The sequence below is a fragment of the Neophocaena asiaeorientalis genome, unplaced genomic scaffold (assembly GCF_003031525.2).
Source record: "Neophocaena asiaeorientalis asiaeorientalis breed wild unplaced genomic scaffold, Neophocaena_asiaeorientalis_V1.1 scaffold85, whole genome shotgun sequence".
NCBI classification, from domain to species: domain Eukaryota; kingdom Metazoa; phylum Chordata; class Mammalia; order Artiodactyla; family Phocoenidae; genus Neophocaena; species Neophocaena asiaeorientalis.
Window position 1 is genome coordinate 1,833,257 of NW_020174301.1, and position 21,171 is coordinate 1,854,427.

General features: G+C 41.7%; 1 protein-coding gene across 4 annotated transcripts in view; it reads left to right on the forward strand.

The window, feature by feature from the left end:
- The first annotated feature begins 10,713 nt into the window (after window positions 1-10,713).
- Window positions 10,714-21,171, forward strand: part of PDCD4 (programmed cell death 4) — a 28,840-nt gene continuing 18,382 nt past the window's right edge. For 2 of the 4 annotated variants that reach the window (XM_024756063.1, XM_024756064.1), the window contains exons 1-2: window positions 10,714-11,134; window positions 17,559-17,665. In XM_024756063.1, the coding sequence (XP_024611831.1) occupies window positions 17,623-17,665 (43 nt within the window). In that variant the 5' untranslated portion in view covers window positions 10,714-11,134; window positions 17,559-17,622. The remainder of the gene's footprint in view (window positions 11,135-17,558; window positions 17,666-21,171) is intronic. The other 2 variants (XM_024756066.1, XM_024756065.1) reach the window with 2 other exon arrangements.

Sequence of the window (21,171 nt, forward strand, 5' to 3'; positions counted from 1 at the left end):
CACACGGTGTGTATATGTGTGTGTGGTGTGTATGTGTGTGTGTGTGGTGTGTATAGTATATGTACATGGTGTGTATAGGTGTGTGTGCGTGTGGCGTGTATAGTATATGTACATTGTGTGTATAGGTGTGTGTGGTGTATATGTGTGTGCGTGTGGTGTGTATGTATGTGGTGTATGTGTATGTTGTGCGTAGTGTGTGTGTGTTATCTCTAGAATAAGATTTCATCTTCTTACTGGAGACCTTGTCTTTCACCTTCAATAGTGCTCAATAGTGAAGGAAGGAAACATATTTATTATGTAAATGCTTAATCCTTTAGTATATGTTTTTGGCTTAAGTCTCCCAAAGGCTCTGGAAAATGAGGCTCAGAGAGGCCACTTGTCTAAGCTCAGCCATCTGGTAGGTGGCAGAGGCCAGCCCTAGACCCCGATCTGCCTGACAACAGTAGGTGTTGTTGACTTGACTCTTGAAAAGAAGAAACACCCAGATGCACATCAAGTGAAGGTGCTATACGCTCTGACCTTCAGGCAGCTTTCTTGTGGTGTGTCACCCGAGTACCTGTGCTCTGCTCTGGCTCCCAGACCTGCAACTTCCTGAGCAGCACTTCAGCACTCTGGTTTTAGTTTTGTCAGCTGTTCCTCTGAATTGTGCTCTCCCCAGTGAAGCGGGCTCAGTGAGAGCAGGAATAGCTCGGGGGCTGCTGGGCCCGGCCCCTGCGCTGAGACAGAAACATCAACCCTGCCCCAGCCCATCAGGTCAGCGTGTTCCTGGGACAGCTGGAGTGTTCTTCTGCACGTTCTGCCCAGATCCAGCGTGCCTGGCCTCCCAGGAGAGCTCTGGCTTCCTGCCGTTCCTGGAGGCCCCTACACATTGCCACAGTTCCCCTCCTTGGAATGTTCTCAGCAAAGCCAGGCTTTAGCTACGAGCATTGAAGGCGGCTTCTTGCAGTTTATTCTCCTGGCAACTCCCTGCAGACCCAGCGAGTGACAGGCAGGCATCTGCTGGGCCAAACCAGGAAGTGAAACTCCCACTGACAGCCTCAGACAGGCTCTTGTACAGAAAATCAAAATTGTATTAGTTCCTTTATTCTTTCGCCAGACATTTATTGACGATCCCCTACTCTGTGCCTGATGGAGGAGCAGGGTTTTAGCCCCTCAGGAGCCCGTAGTCTAATGGGAAGCCAGTGTGAAAACAAAAAGCTGAGCCTGGGAGAACAGCATAAGACCAGACAGGCCTATTGTGGGCGGGATGGAGAAAGAAACGCTTCACTAGGCCCTGACCTGGGCAAAACTTCTCACATTTTACCCGAGTCTGAAGGATCAGTCAGAATTCAATAAGTTAAAAGTAATATCAACATCAATCAAAGTATTATTATTAATTAGGTACTTACAATATGTCAGGCACCCTGCTGAGTACTTTACAAATATTATTTTTGAACAACAGCCCTAACGCAATAGGTAATGTATGATCCAGGTGATTTTACAGGTGAGGAAACTGAGGGTCAGAGAAGATGAGATAACTTGCTCAAAACTAGGAAACACAAGAGCCAGGATCGAACCCAGTTCTGCTGATTCCAGAACCTAGGCTGTTATACTTTTTTTTTTTTTTTTTTTTTTGTGGTCCGCAGGCCTCTCACTGTTGTGGTCTCTCCAGTTGCGGAGCACAGGCTCCGGACGCGCAGGCTCAGCAGCCATGGCTTACGGGCCTAGCCACTCTGCGGCATGTGGGATCTTCCCGGACCGGGGCACGAACCCGCTTCCCCTGCATCGGCAGGCGGACTCTCAACCACTGCGCCACCAGGGAAGCCCTGTTATACTTTTTAATATGTCCAGAAATGATAGGAATATAAGCAGGTATATGCTGAGAAATCTTGCCTCCATCCTGGATCCTGTATACCTCATCTCCCCTTAGCCCTTATAGATGTAAACAGTTATATTCTTTTCTTGTATATCCTTTCTTTATGTAAATATAAAGAAGTCAAATATTCATATTTCTCCCTCTTTCTTGTAACAGAAATTGTCATATATTAACACTAATATTTACCTAATGCAGTCTTAGAGAATCTTCCATTGAAGTGTATAGAGATCTTCCTTGTTCTTTTTTTTTTTTAATTTATTTTATTTCTTTGGCTGTGTTGGGTCATTGTTGCTGCACGCGGGCTTTTCTCTAGTTGTGGCGGGCAGGGGCTACTCTTCATTGTGGTGCACGGGCTTCTCATTGCGGTGGCTTCTCTTGTCGCAGAGCACGGGCTCTAGGCACGGGGGCTTCAGTAGTTGTGGTGAGTGGGCTCAGTAGTTGTGACTTGTGGGCTCTAGAGAAAGATTTATTTTTGAAAGATTCCCTATATGTAGCAAGAAGCTGCCACACAGCATAGCCTGCGTGGACATGTGGCCCCTACTGGATACAGGGACACATACACTGCCACAGTGGTGGCTGGGGAAAGCCCTTCTGTGGAACACGTCCCAACTTATCTCTGGCCCTGTTCCCTGCAGCCCAGGGCCCCTGCTTTTTATGACATCTTCCCTATGTTATGCTTGCAAAATTTTTATAGAGCTTCCTTTGCCTCGGATGCAGAAAGCGTATATAGTCTTAGTGCGTCACCCTGGGCTAATTCACTGATTGTGCAAGAGCCCAGGACCTTCACAGGTGGTACTTAGTGTTCCCAGGCCTCTAGTAGTCCCTGGGAAAACTTGCCATCAGGCTGTTACAGACTCAAACACGTTTGAAAGTGAGCTAGAGTCGGCACTCCTTTTCTCTGAGATAGGGGATTCTCCCAGAGGATAATAACGCCAGTGGGAATACATTTAGCCCTTTGAAAAGAGGCATTCGATTTTAAGGTCATGCTTGGTAAAACCTTGCTGGCTCTAAAGAGGTTGTGCAGTTTCAAAAAAAACAGCCCCATCAAATGTACATGGCCTCCTGTCAGTAGCCTTTTTGTTTACTAAGGTCTATGGCTTTGAGCTTCTCACATGCACTCATCACAGTGATAAAGCCTCCCCCACTTTGCAGTGTGGTTCCATCCTGTCTAGTGCTTAGATATTTACTTTCTCTCTTTGAAGGATTCTTAAGCGACAGTGGCTTATCAGGATAGCAGGTACTACTATACAGTCTCCTGGATGAAAATATGCATAATCATAGAAAATGGCTATAAGCAGAATCCAAGACATCATATTGTACAGATCACAGCCCCAGAAAGAATCTGGGAGATGTTTTAAGTTCTACACCTTTAGGGCAGTCAAATGGCCTAAAGTCACACATCCAATTAGTAGCAGAACTAGGATTGTAATCCAGGCCTCTTGCCTTCTAACTCAGGTCACATTCTACTGTATCATTGCTTTCCAGTGTGTATTTCATAAGATTTGAATAGACATTATGTAAAAAAGAGTGCCATGGTCAAGCAAGGTCAGCAAACATTGGGTTAAGGAAAACTGAATGAGTTTACTTATGCTAGGATTTCTCAGAACCTTTAAAGCACCATTGTTTATTGTGATCCCACAACAGGGGAGACACTCAGGAGTTTTCTCCAAGTTACTTCATCCTAGCTTTTGTGCTGGAACATCTGTGGAGCATATTTTGAGAGACAACATATATTGTCTTCTCTCTTAAGTAAGTTCAAGAGTTTTTAAAAGATAAATTTGTGGATATCGGAGCTATATCCTTTGTTTAAGATACATGGTAGGTTCAGTTTATATAACTGACCCATGGAAGTCAACAAAATAGAAGGTAGCTGTCATACCTGACTGGAGTGAGTATTAGGATGTCCCAAAATGTCATTCCAGCTCTTTTTAGGACCACTGCTATCTCAACAACCAATTTGATTTTGATTTGTTTCCTTGTTGTGGTTACTTTGAAGGTATTTTGATTCTGCACCTGGTTTGACGTACCAAGGAGAAGCCAGTGGCATTTCTTGGTGGAACATTCACTCTGAAGATGAGCCTCAACATAATAGCATGCTGTATTCCAGAAGTTCTTGATCTTTTCTGGGCTATGACTCTTTTGGGGGTCTTATTAAAAGAAGTTACAGACTCCTTGGACCAGAATATACATATTCCTAATAAAATTTGCATAAAATTTTAGAAGGTTCTTGTACCCTTTGAAGCTCATCAATAAATCACTGACCTAGATTCACTGACCTCAAAGAGAGCTTTCTAAAAATAAAACACGCACACACGTGCACATACACATACACAACACAAGAAATGGTGGTAAGATTTTAAGTGGCCCCCTCAGAAGTTATTTTTTTTTCTTTCTTTTGAATTCTTGGTTCTTGTACTTTGTCGCCTGCTAGTTCCTACTGAGATGCTGGCTTTGTCAGTTGTGCTGGAGAGCTGCCAATCACACTGTGTTAAATGTAGAGTTCGGGGATTTCCTGAGGCTGCTTTAAAATGTCAGTCCTGGTTTTTCTTTGTGGAAGCTGCCCTTTATGGAGAGGAAAGGAGAGGAAAGGAAAAGAAAGGAAAGCAAGGAAAGAAAGAAAGAAAAAGAAAGAAAAAGAGGGAGGGAGGAAGGAAGGGGGAAAGAAAGGCGGAGGGAAGGAGGAAGAAAGAAAGGAAGAAGGAAAGAGAGAGAAGAGAAAAGAAGGAATGGAGAAAGGAAAGGAAGGGAGGAAAGAAGGAGGGAAGAAGGGAGGAAGGGAAGAAAGGAGGAAGAGTGAGGACTGAAGGCCAAGACGCTGCAGAGAACCATACTGAGAGAGGAAAGCTGCACATAGCAAGGAGGGGTGCTGTGGCTGTCTGTACCTTGCCTGGAGCCAGACCTCTTCCGCTTTCTGGGCCTCAGTGTTTTCATCTGTATTCTGAGCAAGTTGGTCTCACTAGGCCATCTCCCAGGATCTTCTTCTGTCTCTGACCTTACATGGGGCTAACTTCATTTTATTATAAACACTTAATAATAAAAAGAAATATATGTCTTGGCTTAGCCCTTTTCTTTTCTTACTTTACACTACTTTCTTTTTTTTCCCAAAATAAAAAGAGGTTTGATTCGTTCCCTTCATTAACTTCCTTTTCTTTGTGTGTCTCCCTCTGTCCAGCATTGACCTCTTAAGCCCACTCTCCACCCCCTCCAGCCTTCCCTGGTTGTGTTTCTTTGTAGATCAGCCTCTCTTAATCACCACCCATGACCACTCACTCTTATTTCCCAGGGTAAAAAGTCCACATCAGGGCTTCCCTGGTGGCGCAGTGGTTGAGAGTCCGCCTGCCGAGGCAGGGGACGCGGGTTCGTGCCCCAGTCCGGGAAGATCCCACATAACAAGGCTCCTTGGGCTCTACTGCCTCGTTTGGGAGGCAAGCGGGCACTGTTCGGATGCAGACTGGACGAGGGCATAATGGCAGTTTATGTGCACTCAGGGCTCACTGGAGAAGAGGGAATGAACTCTGAGAAGTGTGAAGCCTAGCTGAGGACCCAGAAGAATGCAAAAGAGAAAAAGAAAAAGCCCCAGAGACACAACTGGAGGAGTTCTTCTCTACTTAGACCCAACACAATGAATTCAATGCAGGATGTGGCAGTTTTAGCAAGCGCTGGAAGCACTGGGCTGAATGGTCCCCTGATTGCACAGTTCTGAGGAGCTGGAGTTTTCACAGGCTTACAACTCAGGCCAGGTGCAGGAGATGTGTCATAATTTATGGACTTCGGGAAAAGATGATCTGGTGGAGCTTCTCAACCCTAATTTTGCTTGTTTCTAAACCCTCAGGTAGCAGGAGTGATTTGGTGGGGGGAAGAACACAAAGACGAATGCACCAAGAAAAGCCCTCAAAACTTGAATTGGGGAAGTAAAACCTCATTCGCCTTTCTTGGTACACACTATTTTTAAACATTGCATCAACTTCTTTGTGCTGTGCTTCACATTACTCTATGCTCTTTACTCTAGGAAAGAGATACTTGAAAATGCCCCCATCAACAGCTTCTGAACATCATACAAAGCCTCCCAGGCCCTACGGCCCCTCCTTCCTCACTTCCAGTAAGCCCGCTTCCTTAAAATGGGCTCATCTGATAGCAGGAGGCTCTGGGGACCAGAAATGGGTTCATATATTTAACTTTTATCCAAGAGACTCAAAGTTGAGTGGCAGAGATAGTCCAGCCCAGGCCTGAGTGCCAGAAGGTCTGGACTCTTCCTGTCAACATGCTCCCTAGCCTGTGCAAGGCTGAGACACTGGGAACTCATTTGCACTCTGGCTCTGCTACTAACTAGCTGTATCGCTTTGGACAACTCATTTAACTTCTCCGGGTCTCTGTTTCTCCATTTGTAAAATGAAGGGTTTGGACTAGAGATCCCCAAATTTCCTTTTAGTATAAAAGTCCCATGGTTACCAGTGATCTACTCAAGTCTCATTTTCCTCACCTGTAAAGCAGAGAGGGTGCTATCTGCTCGTCCACTTCACAGGGAGGGCGTGAAAGTATATGTGAAAGTGCTCAGTAAGTGTTAAAACAACACAAATGTCAGCTACTGTCATCATTATTAGAATTCTTTATGCAGCTCTCTCTTTCTTCAGAGCATGCTTCATGTCTTTTACCATTTGTGCTAAAGAAGAATTCAGTGCCTTAAAATTCAGTCCTTGGTTTGACTGAATAGGAGGCGAGATATCAGTTCAAGCAATAAAGTTGTTGTGACGGTAGCATCTGAAAGTTCTTCGGAAGCAAGTGGGCTAAGGCATCCCTCAGTCCCCAGAGAGAGGTGGCCTCTTTTTTTTTTTTTGCCTCTTCTTGATCTCATTCACGGGCATAAACAGTGGTTGCTAAGAAACTCATGTTCTCAGATGGGGTTTTGCCCAACAAATGAAAAGGGCTTAGAGAGTTCCACAGGCAATAGCAGTAATTTGAGGTGCTTATCTTTTGCCTAGCATCTGTGCATTTCTAAGTAACTTACCCACATTAACTCATTAGTACTCCCAACCCTACACCGGGCTTTGGGATGGAGGGACGTGATATTATCTGAGTTTTGCATTCAGAGAAAGCCCCTGGGTTGAGAGTGACAGTCCCTCTGTTCACACCTGGTAGAATTCTCCCCTGCCACCAGCAGCAAACCCTCTCATCTCTTGTCCGCCACTACTAGGACCCCAGAGGTGCCGTCTCAGTGCCTTGCCCAGCATCATGGGGTGTCAGAAGTGAAATGGCTCTTTAGAGACTCCCTGCAGGGCCAACTCCACAGTGCAAGAAATCAGGGACATCTGATCAACCCAGATGGGAAGTGAAACACCCAAAGCAACACAGCTAGCTAGGGACACAGTCAATAACTTGTCTCAAGAAGCAGACTGGAAACCACCCTCTACCCTCACCTTGCCTCCATACACCCTAACAAATTAAACACTCTTTGTGCACCTCTAGGTATCAACAGTGCTTAAACCTGAGGGGTTTGGGGAAGACGAGGTACATAATGTCTATCTGAACACACAGCACAGAGCTTCTGTTGCCACCTCTGAATAGTTATCTCATCCTGGGCCACAGCGGTGGCCCTTCATGGCCTAAGCTCCTGGAATAGGTCATTCTTAAGGGAAATGGAAGTAGTAATTCCATCATTCTGGAGAGGGGGAAGGGCTCTCTCCTTTTCTCTCATCCGACAGCTAAATTAACATAACCCATAGGCACAGGGTTTTAGGAAATGGAAAAGTCAGTTTGTGAGCAATTATAATGTGAAATGAAAAGGTACGTTGTGGCCCAGAAGCCTGGGCAGCTCTGTGCTTCAGGCATCACCTACCCTAAGGTAGAACACAATGCCTTTTGCCAAGAACACACATGGATCAGCTCCGTGCTTTTCACAGAATTGGCACACAACAAATATTTGTGGATTGATTTGGTGGGCAAAAATTCTTGGCGCTTGGATACTTTTCCATTTTTCAGCTTATTCTTTTGATTTTTTTATTCTTTTAAAATGTTTAGAGCAGGTGGCCAGTGTTCAAAACAGCTGGCAGGAATATTGGTGATAGAGGCTGTCATCTGTATTTTCCGAAGTGGTTTCTGAGTAACACTGATTCTGTTACTTAGGTTCTGTGTTTAAGTCAGTTGGGGAAACACTACTGAGCTTCCTACTCTGGTCCCTCAAGATTCTCAAGGCACATCAGCTTATTAAAGATACTGAGAAGATTTGGGGCAACAAAACAAAACAAAAAACTGAAAACCAGTTTTAACTTTGTTTAAACAATTTATTTTCAAGTCAATTTAATTATGGAACAATCTCTCCCCCTTTTTAAAAAATGATATGCATTCAAGTTCCACAAAATTCAGGTTCTTTGGAAAACACCCTGGGAACTGCTAACAGAGGCCAATTTCTGAATTTTACTAGTGAAAAAACAGAGGTCCTGAGAGGGGCTGAAGTTCTTTCTGGTAGCTAGTGAGGGGAGCTAGGACTAGAACCTCATTTCCTGACTGCCTGGTCCAAACTGGTCAACCACATCCAACTAGAGGGGCATTCCCTAAGGTGGGTCCTGGGATGCCAGGCATCATGGGTGGTCTTTGAGATAATAGGTAAAAAGAATGTGAACATTTTACTTTATAATAGGTCCTTTTGGGGGTAATTTGCTTAAAGATAGCGGTTGTTTTAGATGCTTTTAAAAATGGGTAATTTTATCCCACTCTTGTTATCTCATCGTTCTTGGGGTGCCTGCCCATTGCAGCCTGTGTGTGCCATAGGTTATGTGTTAAATGAGTAAATGAAAGAATCTAGCAGGAGTCAGAAAGGGAAAACGGGGAGAAAGAACGGGATGGATAAAAAAGGAGCCAGAAGTCAGTGATCAGTGGAGGATAGTGGCGCTCTGACAGAGAAGGGAAAGGAGACAGTTGTAGGTGATGGAAAGAAACAACAAAACAAAATTGAATTTGACCAGGAAGCTTTGCTTTTAAAAAGTGACTCATGAAGCTAATTCAGAACCTGGCCATGCCAGGAGGCACCTGGCCAGGAGATGAGGATAAGCATCAACTGCTGAGAACCTTTGTGAACCTGGATCAAGTTGTATTTATTGCACTGGTACAATAAATGTGCAAGACATCTTCCTAAGCACTACAACAATAACAGATGAGTAAGACACAGGTCTTGCTGTCAACAAGGTGACAGTCTAATGGGGGAGAAGAGACATGGACTCAGATAAAATGTCAGGTAGAATGTGATCAGCGCCTCTAGAGGTGCAACAAGCCAATAGAGGAATCAGGAGACTGGCAGATCATATCAAGTAAGAGGCTTAAGGAGGACTGTGTGGGAGACCCATGAGGCATGGATAGGACTGCATCAAGCAGAGCTAAGAGGAGAGGCGTTTCAAAGTGGTGGGGAAGCATTTGGAACAGTGAGTAGTCCAAGTGGGTTGCAGTCACGGGGTGTGTGTGGACTGGGAGGGGTGTGTGTAGACTGGGAGGGGTGTGGAGAGATATGGCTAGAAAGTCTTCAAGTCACACCATGGGGCTTTTTTTTTCTTTTTGTGGTATGCGGGCCTCTCACTGTTGTGGCCTCTCCCGTTGTGGAGCACAGGCTCCGGACGCACAGCCTCAGCGGCCATGGCTCACAGTCCCAGCCGCTCCGCGGCATGTGGGATCTTCCCGGACCGGGTCACAAACCCGTGGCCCCTGCATCGGCAGGTGGACTCTCAACTACTGCGCCACCAGGGAAGCCCATCCATGGGGCTTTGAATGCCTGGCTGAGGTAATGCTCCAAGCAGGCAATGGGAAGCTAGCAACAGATTTTTGTTGTGTGTGTGTGTATGTGTGTTGCATGTGTGTAGGGAAATAATAGCATTAGAGATGATTCCCAGGCAGGATGACTGACAGAAAGGGGTAAGCCAGGGGAAGGAACTCACTTTGGTTCCAGAAAGACTAATTGACCATTCAGGTGTTGCACATCAGACAATCAGAAAATCTGGCCAGAGATACTGGCTAAGTCCTCTCCTGAAACGACAGAGAGAATAGGGAAACTAGGGAGAATGTGAGGAAAAGACTAGCCAAAGAGAACGCAGCCAGGAGGAAAAGATGCAGAGAACAGCCACGGGAGGCCAAAGGTTCAATGAAGAAATTATAGCCATGGTTGAAAACCTCAACCTTGGAGCTGGGAATGTGTGTTTTTTTTTTTTAACACCTTTATTGGAGTATAATTGCTTAACAATGTTGTGCTAGTTTCACCTGCGCAACAAAATGAATCAGCCATATGCATACATATATCACCATATCTCCTCCCTCTTGCGTCTCCCTCCCACCCTCCCTATCCCACCCCCCCAGGTGGTCACAAAGCACGGGGCTGATCTCCCTGTGCAATGCGGCTGCTTCCCACTAGCTATCTATTTTACATTTGGTAGTGTATATTTGCCCATGCCACTCTCTCACTTCGTTCCAGCTTACCCTTCCCTCTCCCAGTGTCCTCAAGTCCATTCTCTACATCTGCGTCTTTATTTCTGTCCTGCCCCTAGGTTCTTCAGAACCATTTTTTTTTTTTTTTTAGATTCCATATACGTGTGTGAGTTTGAACCCCAGGGACCCGATTAGGCATACTTAGCAACGGGACTTCAAAGAGTTTTTGAGTCTGTTTCCTCATCTACGAAATGGGAGTGATTTCAACCTCAAAGGACCGAGCACATTGGCAAATCTTCTTAGCATGGGGTTTGCACACAGTAGGAGCTAAGGAGAGAGCAGGGGCCAGCGGGAGAAGGAAATGTAGAGGTTAAGGGTATCCCCTTGAGGAGTGTCGGGAAATTGAGGCAGGGCCCCTCAGGAAGCCCAAAGCCTTTGCTTCCGCCGAGTTTCTGACCGGCCTGTGAGGAGAATGGGTGAGCGGCTTCAGCCTAGTCCGCAGCCCGATTCTCCCACACTTCCATCCCGCCGCACATCCCAGCCTCCCCCCACTCCAGCTTCCCTCCCGGCTCTTGCTCCCGCTCCAGCCAGGCCCCGGAGCCCGATGCGCATGCGCCCTCCCGCGCCCTTGCCCAGCTTTCCACGTTTCACTTCCCTCCCATTCCCTCCGCAACTCCCGCTCTACCGCCACGATTGGCCAGAAGAGCTCTTCACCTCGGCCAATAAACGCTGACCTGTCGCCTCCGTGTTACTGGGTAGAACAAAACAAAAACAGAGCGAAACTGGCCCGAGACGCTTCGAGGCGGCTGCAGGGTCTGAGGTGCTGTGTCGGGGCCGGCGGACCAGGGACGTGGACGAGCGGCGGCGGCCTGAGGGGTCAGTAGCGGCGGCACGGCTCACGGGCTTGGGACGACTGCGACCTCTCCCGCAGCCCCTGCCTCTTCTCGGAGGCAGCCGCTCGTTGGGAGGGGGAGGGGGCGTGGAGGCCGCGGCCAGGTCTGGTCCGAGCCGGCGGGGAGGGGTCCGCTGCCTCGTTGGAGCTCGGCAGGCCCAGCCGCGCCGGCCCCAACGCCCCGGGCTGAGGAGGCCTGGGCCCAGAGCGTGGCGGCGCCGGCCCGCCGCCTCCCGGACCCCTTCCGGGCTTAGAGGGGCGCGCGGGGCGCTCGCCGGCGAGGGGCTCCTCGTCCCCCAGAAGGCCGAGTTTTCATTTTCCTTTGGGGGTGGGCGTCTGGAGGCGAGTTTCTGGCCTGACTGAAATCCTGTGAGGAAGGTTTGCGCCTTCCCCGCCCCCTGGCCTCCTTGGGGCCCCGACCCGTCTTCCCAGACCCGGCCCTCCGGCCGCCCCGGTCCAGCATCCCCCAGGGGTCGGCCTTGAATGGGTGCTGCGAGAGTCCCGGCCTGCGCGGCGGGAGTGGCTTCTGGGAGGCGGACACGTGCCCGCCGCCCGGGCCCTGCGCGTACTTCGTAGAGCCCCCCCCCACGTCGGGTAAAGGGTCGCTTGTTTAGTTTAAATGAAATTTCCAGGAGAAAACAAAGGCAGGAAGGGAGCCCCCTTCTGTGAAACGCTTGCTGTATAGGCTGCATTTGTCAGTTTGGTGCTGCAGTGTTCAAGGGGAGGGTGTTTGTTTTTCCAAGAGCTTCAAAACTGCAGACGTCAAAATCGCCTGTCTCCTTACGCCCTAGTGAGAACTGACCGCGTAGCTAGCAACTGTGTGATATCTACAGATGATTAAAATGATTAAAAATGCACCTTCCTCTGGGGGAGAAAAAAGTCACCGCCTGTGTTTTTGTTGCATTTTCACTGTTAAATTTTAGAATGTTGGCATTCTTGCTAATGTAAGGCTTTTTAGGAACCACCCTTCACTTTTTTTTTAAAAAAGGACCACTGCAGATGTGTTGTAAATTATTGGTATTTATGCCCTTAACTTTACTTTATTCCAGGTTTATTAAACTCCGTAATATCTCAGCAAGCGTCTTTGAGTTATATTTTGATTGGTTTTTCTGTTGTAGTAATGAGAAAGGAAACATGGTTGCTAGGAGTGCAAAAATAAATGATATTTTTCTTTCCTGCTTATTTTTGCATCATTGTGGTCGAATGCTTTTAGCTGATTTTGTTTTAAATGGCTAGTTAGCTATGATTGTAGCCCTGGAATGAATACAAGTGGTAGTTAATATATGGCCTAAATTTGACTCCAAAAAAATGTCGAAGTGGTTTATGAGGTATATTTCAGGAAATAGATTTTTGGGGGGAGGTGAGGTGGGAAAGCCAGACTCTTTTAGTAAATGTCTTGGCAATTGAATACTTCTGATTGTATGTTTCTGTGAAACACATTGGAGAAATGAAAACAATGTTTAATTTCAGCCTTTTGTCTAACTTACAGTTTTGTTTTCTTACTGAAAATTAATTTTATGGTTTAGTATGAAGGATGTGGAGTTTAGATTTTTTGCTTTACGTTTAAGTTTGGGGCAAAAATTTTAAGGATTGTTAAGTAACTGGAAACCGTCATTACTTTGAAGAGAGTAAAAACAGGGAGCACATCTTTATCTTTCTGTAAACTCTTTTAAAACACCTGTGTTGCTGTCAAGTGTGCCTGAGTTCTTGAATGTGTTATCATTGCCAAAAGACCCAGACAGGACTTTTTCTTGTTGTTGTGATAAATATTTAATAAAAACAAACCTGGTAAGTTATTTGTAGTCAATTACCTGATAATTTTCTTTGCCTGTCTTTTGTGTAATAGTTTAGGTATTATTTTTAGTGTTTGAAAAGCAGTATTTAAAAATTTGTTTTAACAGTAGGGGTCTGTGTTTTAGTAAGCTTCTCTCTGTTAACCCTAGAAAAGTCTTCCTGTGAGATATTAAAGTCTTGCGTTGAACTTGTGCAAACAGTAGTGGATTTAGAAGGTCTGGGTTCTAATCCTGGTTCTTCCAGTGAGCAGCTATCTCTCTTTGGAGAGATTAGTGATCTACCTTCTCTGAATCTGTTTAGTTGTATGCAAAGTGGAGTTCCTACCTCAAGATTGTTCGGAGAGGTACATGAAATAATGCATGTAAAATTCTTTTTGAATTATAAAGGGCTTTTAAAACATTAGTTATAATCATTTCCTTTATTAGCTAGGTTCTGCAGAAAGTATTCTCTTGAAGATTATATTTGTATCAAGAATGAAAATGATTTTTTAAATGTAACTCCAGTTTAAAAATCTCACACACGTATCATGTGACATTTTCACTTTCCTATAGCATGTAATTCATATACTGAAATGAAACAGATAAGGCATTTTCAGTCCTGGAGGAAACTAAATGTTTGCAAACTATTTTTGTATATATATCTTTTTTTAATTTTTAACATCTTTATTGGGGTATAATTGCTTTACAGTGGTGTGTCAGTTTCTGCTTTATAACAAAGTGAATCAACTATACATATATCCCCATATGTCCTCCCTCTTGCATCTCCCTCCCACCCTCCCTATCCCACCCCTCCAGGCGGTCACAAACCACCGAGCTGATCTCCCTGTGCTATGCAACTGCTTCCCACTAAGCTATCTACCTTACGTTTGGTAGTGTATATATGTCCATTATCTCTATGTACTTATTTCTGAGGTTCATTTTTTTTCCCCTAAATCTGAAGTTGGTAGGAGAAAGGAGAAGTTTTCTGGAGAAAAGGGCTGTAAAACTTGTAAGATGTTAGAATGGTACATATTGAGGAATTTAAAAGTCAGTTTTCCCTTTGAGTTTCAGGAGGCATCATATCGTCTTTCTAAAATGACAACTAACAGTAGGTTATGTTATATAAAAACTAAATGCTTTTTTGTAATTAGTTTATTAGTCATTCTTATTAATTTGTGCACTTTATATCTTAAAAAAAGGTCATACTGTTGGGGAAATGATTATAAATGGCTGGAAGGACTTACATCTAACCTATGTTACCTAAACAGATAAATTCTTAAACAGTTAAATACTTAAGTACTCTAAACCACTATTTAAAAAATATTTCCAGAGAGATTCTGAAATCACATTTGGTTAAATCTTATGGTCATAGTTTTTATGAAAATATATTTTGATAGTTTTTTTTTTTTTACAAATAACAGTTGATTTTTATCACTAATTGTCTAAATAAAAGGTAACTGATTTCATCAACCAGAACCTTCCAGCATTAATAATTTTTAAGCCATTTTGAAACCAAGGTCTAAAATATAGAGATGCTAATATCATTGTACTTATTCCTTTCTTAAATAGGTAAGATTTAAAAAAAAAAAAAGGGTTTTTCAGATTATAAAAGTAATTCTCTCATTATAGAAAATGCTGATTTTAAAAATTTCTCCCAAAGGGAGCCCTCTTGCACTGTTGGTGGGAATGTAAATTGATACAGCCATTTTGGAGAACAGTATGGAGGTTCCTTAAAAAACTAAAAATAGAACTACCATAGGACCCAGCAATCCCACTACTGAGCATATACCCTGAGAAAACCATAATTCAAAAAGAGTTGTGTACCACAATGTTCATTGCAGGTCTATTTACAATAAGCAGGACATGGAAGCAACCTAAGTGTCCATTGACAGATGAATGGATAAAGAAGATGTGGCGTATATATATGGTGGAATATTACTCAGCCATAAAAAGAAACAAAATTGAGTTATTTGTAGTGAGGTGGATGCACCTAGAATCTGTCATACATAGTGAAGTAAGTCAGAAAGAGGAAAACAAATACCGTATGCTGACACATATATATGGAATCTTAAAAAAAAAAAAAAGGTTCTGAAGAACCTAGGGGCAGGACAGGAATAAAGACGCAGACATAGAGAATGGACTTGAGGACACACGGGGAGGGGGAAGGGTAAGTTGGGACAAAGTGAGAGTGTCATGAACATATATACACTACTAAATGTAAAACAGATAGCTAGTGGGAAGCAGCCGCATAGCACAGGGAGATCAGCTCGGTGCTTTGTGACCCCCTAGAGTGGTGGGATAGGGAGGGTGGGAGGGAGATGCAAGAGGGAGGACATATGGGGATATATGTATAGTTGATTCACTCTGTTATAAAGCAGAAACTGACACACCATTGTAAAGCAATTATACTCCAATAAAGATGTTAAAAAATTTCTCCTGATCTCAGTCTTAGAACAGTAATTACAGATGCCTACGTGATGAAATGGCAGATTTATCTGCCTTCAGATATGTTTTAGTGTGAAAAATAAGTCAATCGTGTCTTTTTTTTAAACCAAAACCGTGTTGTTTGCATGTTAGAGTACTAGTTCTTAGAGTTCATTGGTAACAAACTAATCAATATCTATGTATAGCAGATTAATTATGAGGCCTGGTATTCCTAAAAAATTTGGAATGTGTATATATTCCTTTAACTTGAAATAAGCATGTATAGCAAACATATCTTTTTCTTTTTAACATCTTTATTGGAGTATAATTGCTTTACAATGGTGTGTTAGTTTCTGTTTTATAACAAAGTGAATCAGCTATACATATACATATATCCCCATATCTCCTTCCTCTTGCGTCTCCCTCCCACCCTCCCTATCCCACCCCTCTAGGTGGTCACAAAGCACCGAGCTGATCTCCCTGTGCTGTGCGGCTGCTTCCCACTAGCTATTCGTTTTACATTTGGTAGTGTATATATGTCCATGCCACTCTCTCACTTCGTTCCAGCTTACCCTTCCGCCTCCCCGTGTCCTCAAGTCCATTCTGTACATCTTTGCCTTTATTCCTGCCCAGCTCCTAGGTTCGTCAGAACCTTTTTTTTTTTTTTAGATTCCATATATATGTGTTAGCATATGGTGTTTGTCTTTCTCTTTCTGACTTCTCTCTGTGTGACAGACTCTAGGTCCATCCACCTCAGTACAAATAACTCAGTTTTGTTTCTTTCTATGGCTGAGTAATATTTCATTGTATATATGTGCCACATCTTCTTTATCCATTCATCTGTCGATGGACACTTAGGTTGCTTCCATGTCCTGGCTATTGTAAATAGAGCTGCAATGAACACTGTGGTATATGACTCTTTTTGAATTATGGTTTTCTCAGGGTATATGCCCAGTAGTGGGATTGCTGGGTCGTATGGTAGCAAGCACATCTTTTAATTCCAAGTTAAAGGGGTGCTTTGGCACATTCAGAAATACAGGCTTTTTTTTTTTTGACACAGATAAACTTATCAAGAAGATTGAAACCAAATGTTAATTAGGGAAAGCTCTTTGAAAGTAAAGTGAACACTTTTAAAAAAATGGAATTATGTGGTGTTTTTTTTTTAACAGTCTGAGTAAGTAAATTAAATTTACGTTAATTATATTGGTTTGGAAGACGTTGAAGCTTTTTTTTTCTTTTTTTCTCATTTTATTATTATTTTTTTTAACATCTTTATTGGGGTATAATTGCTTTACAATGGTGTGTCAGTTTCTGCTTTATAACAAAGTGAATCAGTTATACATATGTTCCCATATCTCTTCCCTCTTGGTCTCCCTCCCTCCCACTGTCCCTATCCCACCGCTCCAGGCAGTCACAAAGCACCAAGCTGATATCCCTGTGCTATGCAGCTGCTTCCCACTAGCTATCTACCTTATGTTTGGTAGTGTATATATGTTCATGCCTCTCTCTCGCTTTGTCATAGCTCACCCTTTCCCCTCCCCATATCCTGAAGTCATTTGTCCAGTAGGTCTGTGTCTTTATTCCTGTCTTACCCCAGGTTCTTCATGACATTTTTTTTTCTTAAATTCCATATATATGTGTTAGCGTATGGTATTTGTCTTTCTCTTTCTGACTTACTTCACTCTGTATGACAGAGTCTAGGTCTATCCACCTCATTACAAACAATTTCGTTTCTTTTTATGGCTGAATAATATTCTATTGTATATATGTGCCACATCTTCTTTATCCATTCATCTGTCGATGGACACTTAGGTTGCTTCCATGTCCTGGCTATTGTAAATAGAGCTGCAATGAACACTGTGGTATATGACTCTTTTTGAATTATGGTTTTCTCAGGGTATATGCCTAGTAGTGGGATTGCTGGGTCGTTCGGTAGCAAACACATCTTTTATTCCAAGTTAAAGGGGTGCTTTGGCACATTCAGCAATACAGGCTTTTTTTTTTTTTTTTTTTTTTGACACAGATAAACTTATCAAGAAGATTGAAACCAAATGTTAATTAGGGGAAGCTCTTTGAAAGTAGAGTGAATGCTTTAAAAAAAAATGGAATTATGTGGTGATTTTTTTTTTTAACAGTCTGAGTAAGTAAATTGAATTTACGTTAATTATATTGGTTTGGAAGATGTTGAAGCTTTTTTTTTTTCTTTTTAAAGAAATACATCCCAGAGGAAGAGTTCCATTTGGTAATTTAATCAGTGCAAGTGAAATTAAGGAACGATGGATGTAGAAAACGAGCAGATACTGAATGTAAACCCTACAGGTAAATAATATCTTGAAGGAACCTTGACTGTATTGTGAGCAAGTTTCAGACCATACCAAATTTTATGAAAACTTCTTTACTTTAAAAAGCATCTTACTCATGCTATAAGAAAACAGGTCATATTTTAAAAATCAAGTTTGTGATTCTTATGAAATTCATCACATGTTGTATTTTTCTGCCTGTCCTTTCACATTTCATACGTTTATTCTCCACTGTTCATAATAAACTATATGGTGTAGAAGAGGCGAAGAATAGTGAACCTGCTCATTACTGTTCTCACATGAGCTAGTTAGTGGTCTTTATAATATAAACTATTGGTATCATTGATATCTTTCCTAACTAATAATCTGTATATTACAAATTAACTGTGTATTTTCCCTGATTTTCCATAATGCTTTAGTAGTACATTATTATCATAAAAACGGTTTTGTGGAATATGTCCAAAAGCTAAATAACTTCAGATCACTGAAAATGTATATATAGTTTTCAGAATAATCTTTGTAGAGAGTTAATTAGGATTTTGAAATAGTCTCAAGAGTGAGAACTTTTCATGTTGGTACACTTTAGATGATTCTTTGCTTGATGATTAATATTGAAAAAATCTCTGGAAATATGTTTAACGTATTTCATTTTTTAATACTACAGCTTCATTTTTTCAGTGACTTTAATTCACTGTTGTGTCCAGTTACATAGTTTTCTTTGATCTGAATGCATACTTTGAAGTTGAAACTTCTTTGCTATTTTGTATTTACGAACCTGATTTAAAGTGTACTAGAAAATTATAGTTGAAAAAATTACAATAATTAATGATTATTTTGGTGCTGCTTTATATACAATAGCTGTATGAGTACTTGTTTTTTAGGATTACAAATTGGTATCATGTCCCTGCTTCATTGAGGTGAGAATGGTAATAATGAAATGTAAGAATATATTTCACAGATAGGTAATTGTTTCTTCTCTGCACTGTCTGGTATAGCCAGTAGTCACATGTGGCTGCTGAGCACTTGAAATGTGACTTAGAATTGGGATGTATCATAGGTACAAAATACATACCAGATTTCAAGAGACTTGGTATGAAAGAAAGAGATGAAATCCTCAGTAATTTTTTCTATTGGTTACATGTTGAATTGATATAATGGATCTATTAGATTAAATAAAATATATTAAAATAAATTTTACTTGTTTCTTTTTAGTTTTTAATATGAATACTGAGAAATTTAAAATTACGTATTTGGCTTGCATTATATTTCTATTAGATGGCACAGCTCTAAGTTTTATACTTTTTGTTTTCTAACTATAACAAGTCCTTGTTTTAATCTTGTTCTTGATGCCTCTGCTGAGTACTTCCTTAAATACTTCAGTACTTCGAGGAGCCTAAGGCAGACCTTCTTTGCAATAAATGCTTCCTGTAACAAATAGTCCAAGTCAGACTAGTGTACTAATTCCAATTTCTACTTTTACCATCTCTGTTACTTGGGGAAAGTGGGTTATTTGCTTTGACCTTCAGTTCTTCATGTATAAAGCTGGGATTATAAATGCCCTCTTTATAGGTTTATTGTTAGGATTAAGTGAGATACCATGCATGTGTGTCATGCCCATAGCACATATTATGTATGTCACAAATGAAAATGAGCTAATATTGTTAATTATAGTTATGTAACTCAGTGGACCAGTAATTGAAAATGTGATCATCTGGTACTGTGGTGTAATATAAGTTGGGTTGGTTATTGAGATATCAGAGAATTCAGAAAGAGGGAATTAGTACACAGTAGAAAAGAAGTCACCAGATTCTGTACTCAGGGTTTTTATCTTTTTAATTTTGGTCTTCTTAAAGTCAGATCAGTGGGGGTTATGGAACCCCAAAACTTAGGTGAGTATGAATAGCAAAATATAAAAGAGCAATTGATACAAACATGGGTTAAAAATTATAAGACCTAATATATAAAATATACCTAGATGTGTCTGCTGTTGTAGATACATAAATGTGTATTTGAAAGGATATTAAAATAGTTGAAGAGAAGAAACTCAAGTATAGGAAATATGATTGCTTGAATACTTTAGTACTCTGAGGGACATTTTAAAGCATTCTAAGAGAGGCCTTTATCTTCTGGATTAGTTGTGGCAGCTTACCTTAACTGTAGAATAATGAAAGCAATATGTTAGAGGTAGATGTTTAATGTTTTCTTCAGTCATCCACTCTTACATGAAATGCCATTTGATTTGTCTGATCTTTGATCTTTCCTTCCCTTTCCTCCTCTTCTTTTCTCTCTTTGTATTCATTCCCTTGTTGCCTGTTTCTTTAGCTGTTACCACTCTGCTATACTCTAGCTTTGTATTTTCTATAGTTATAGTCATCTAAGATTCAAATGTGGGTTTGAATCCTGGCCACAGTCCTTTTTAGATATATAACTTTTCTATGAAACATCTTCTCTCTGAAAAATGAGGATAAACAGCTTCATTATAGAGCTTTGTGAGGATTATAGACCATGTATGTAAAGTGCTTGGAACCTGATACAGTAGGTAACAGTACTGATGGTAATGATAGAAGTAATACGACTATTATGACTACTGCTACTGCTGTTACTACTAGTCATGGTAGTTTAGTTATGATGATGCCTCAAACTGACCCTCCTAACATTGGCTTCCTTTCCTAGTCTAAAATTTTTTTAAACACTGTTTTATTCTTTATTCTCTTTGAAAGCCCTTTATTTTTTCTTTGAAAGTGTCACTTTCTTATTTACCCCAAAGTTATTAACCTTGCCCTTTCCAGTTAGTTTGTGACTGAATACTGCAACATTTTCTTAGCTGGTTTCTCATTTTATAATTTCTCTTTTTTTCTAGTATATCCTGTATTCCTCTGACAAACTAATTCCCCCATCATCTACCTACGGTATCAAATCTCAGCTCTGACCATTTGAATGTGGGAGTGGTCAGCAGCTATTCTAGTGATTGGGGCAAGATCATGAAGGACCTAACATTGCAATGTAATGAGTTTACACTTCATTTCGACCCAATAGGAATACTTAGGGTTTTCAGTGGGAGAAATCAGTCTCCATGCAGTTTGGACAATGGTTTGAAGACTGAAGGCAGCAGACTACTTATGAGACTGCCGAAGTAATTTGGCTCTACTTAATATTTTGTTTGTTTTTTTGATTACCACAGGGTTTGTTACTAACTTTCATACTTTTTGTCAAGAATTGTAAAGATTTTAACACATCTGTGCTTCTTTTTATAGGTTGATTTAAAAAATTTTTAGTTTCTACATATTACTTAAAAAAAAACATGTTAAAGCCCATGCATATAGACTTGACACATTCTAATTATTAGGAATATTTAAAAACATTTGAGGGATTCAGCTCTGAGTTGAGTGAGCCATAATGAACAAAACTTGGGCCCAGGGATAACTAATTCAGTAGCTTTCTGACTTAAAAAGTTTTTGGAGTAATGCCCAGTGTCTCCATGTCATTTGATCTCCATTGACATTGGAGTTGATGGTATAAAGGATA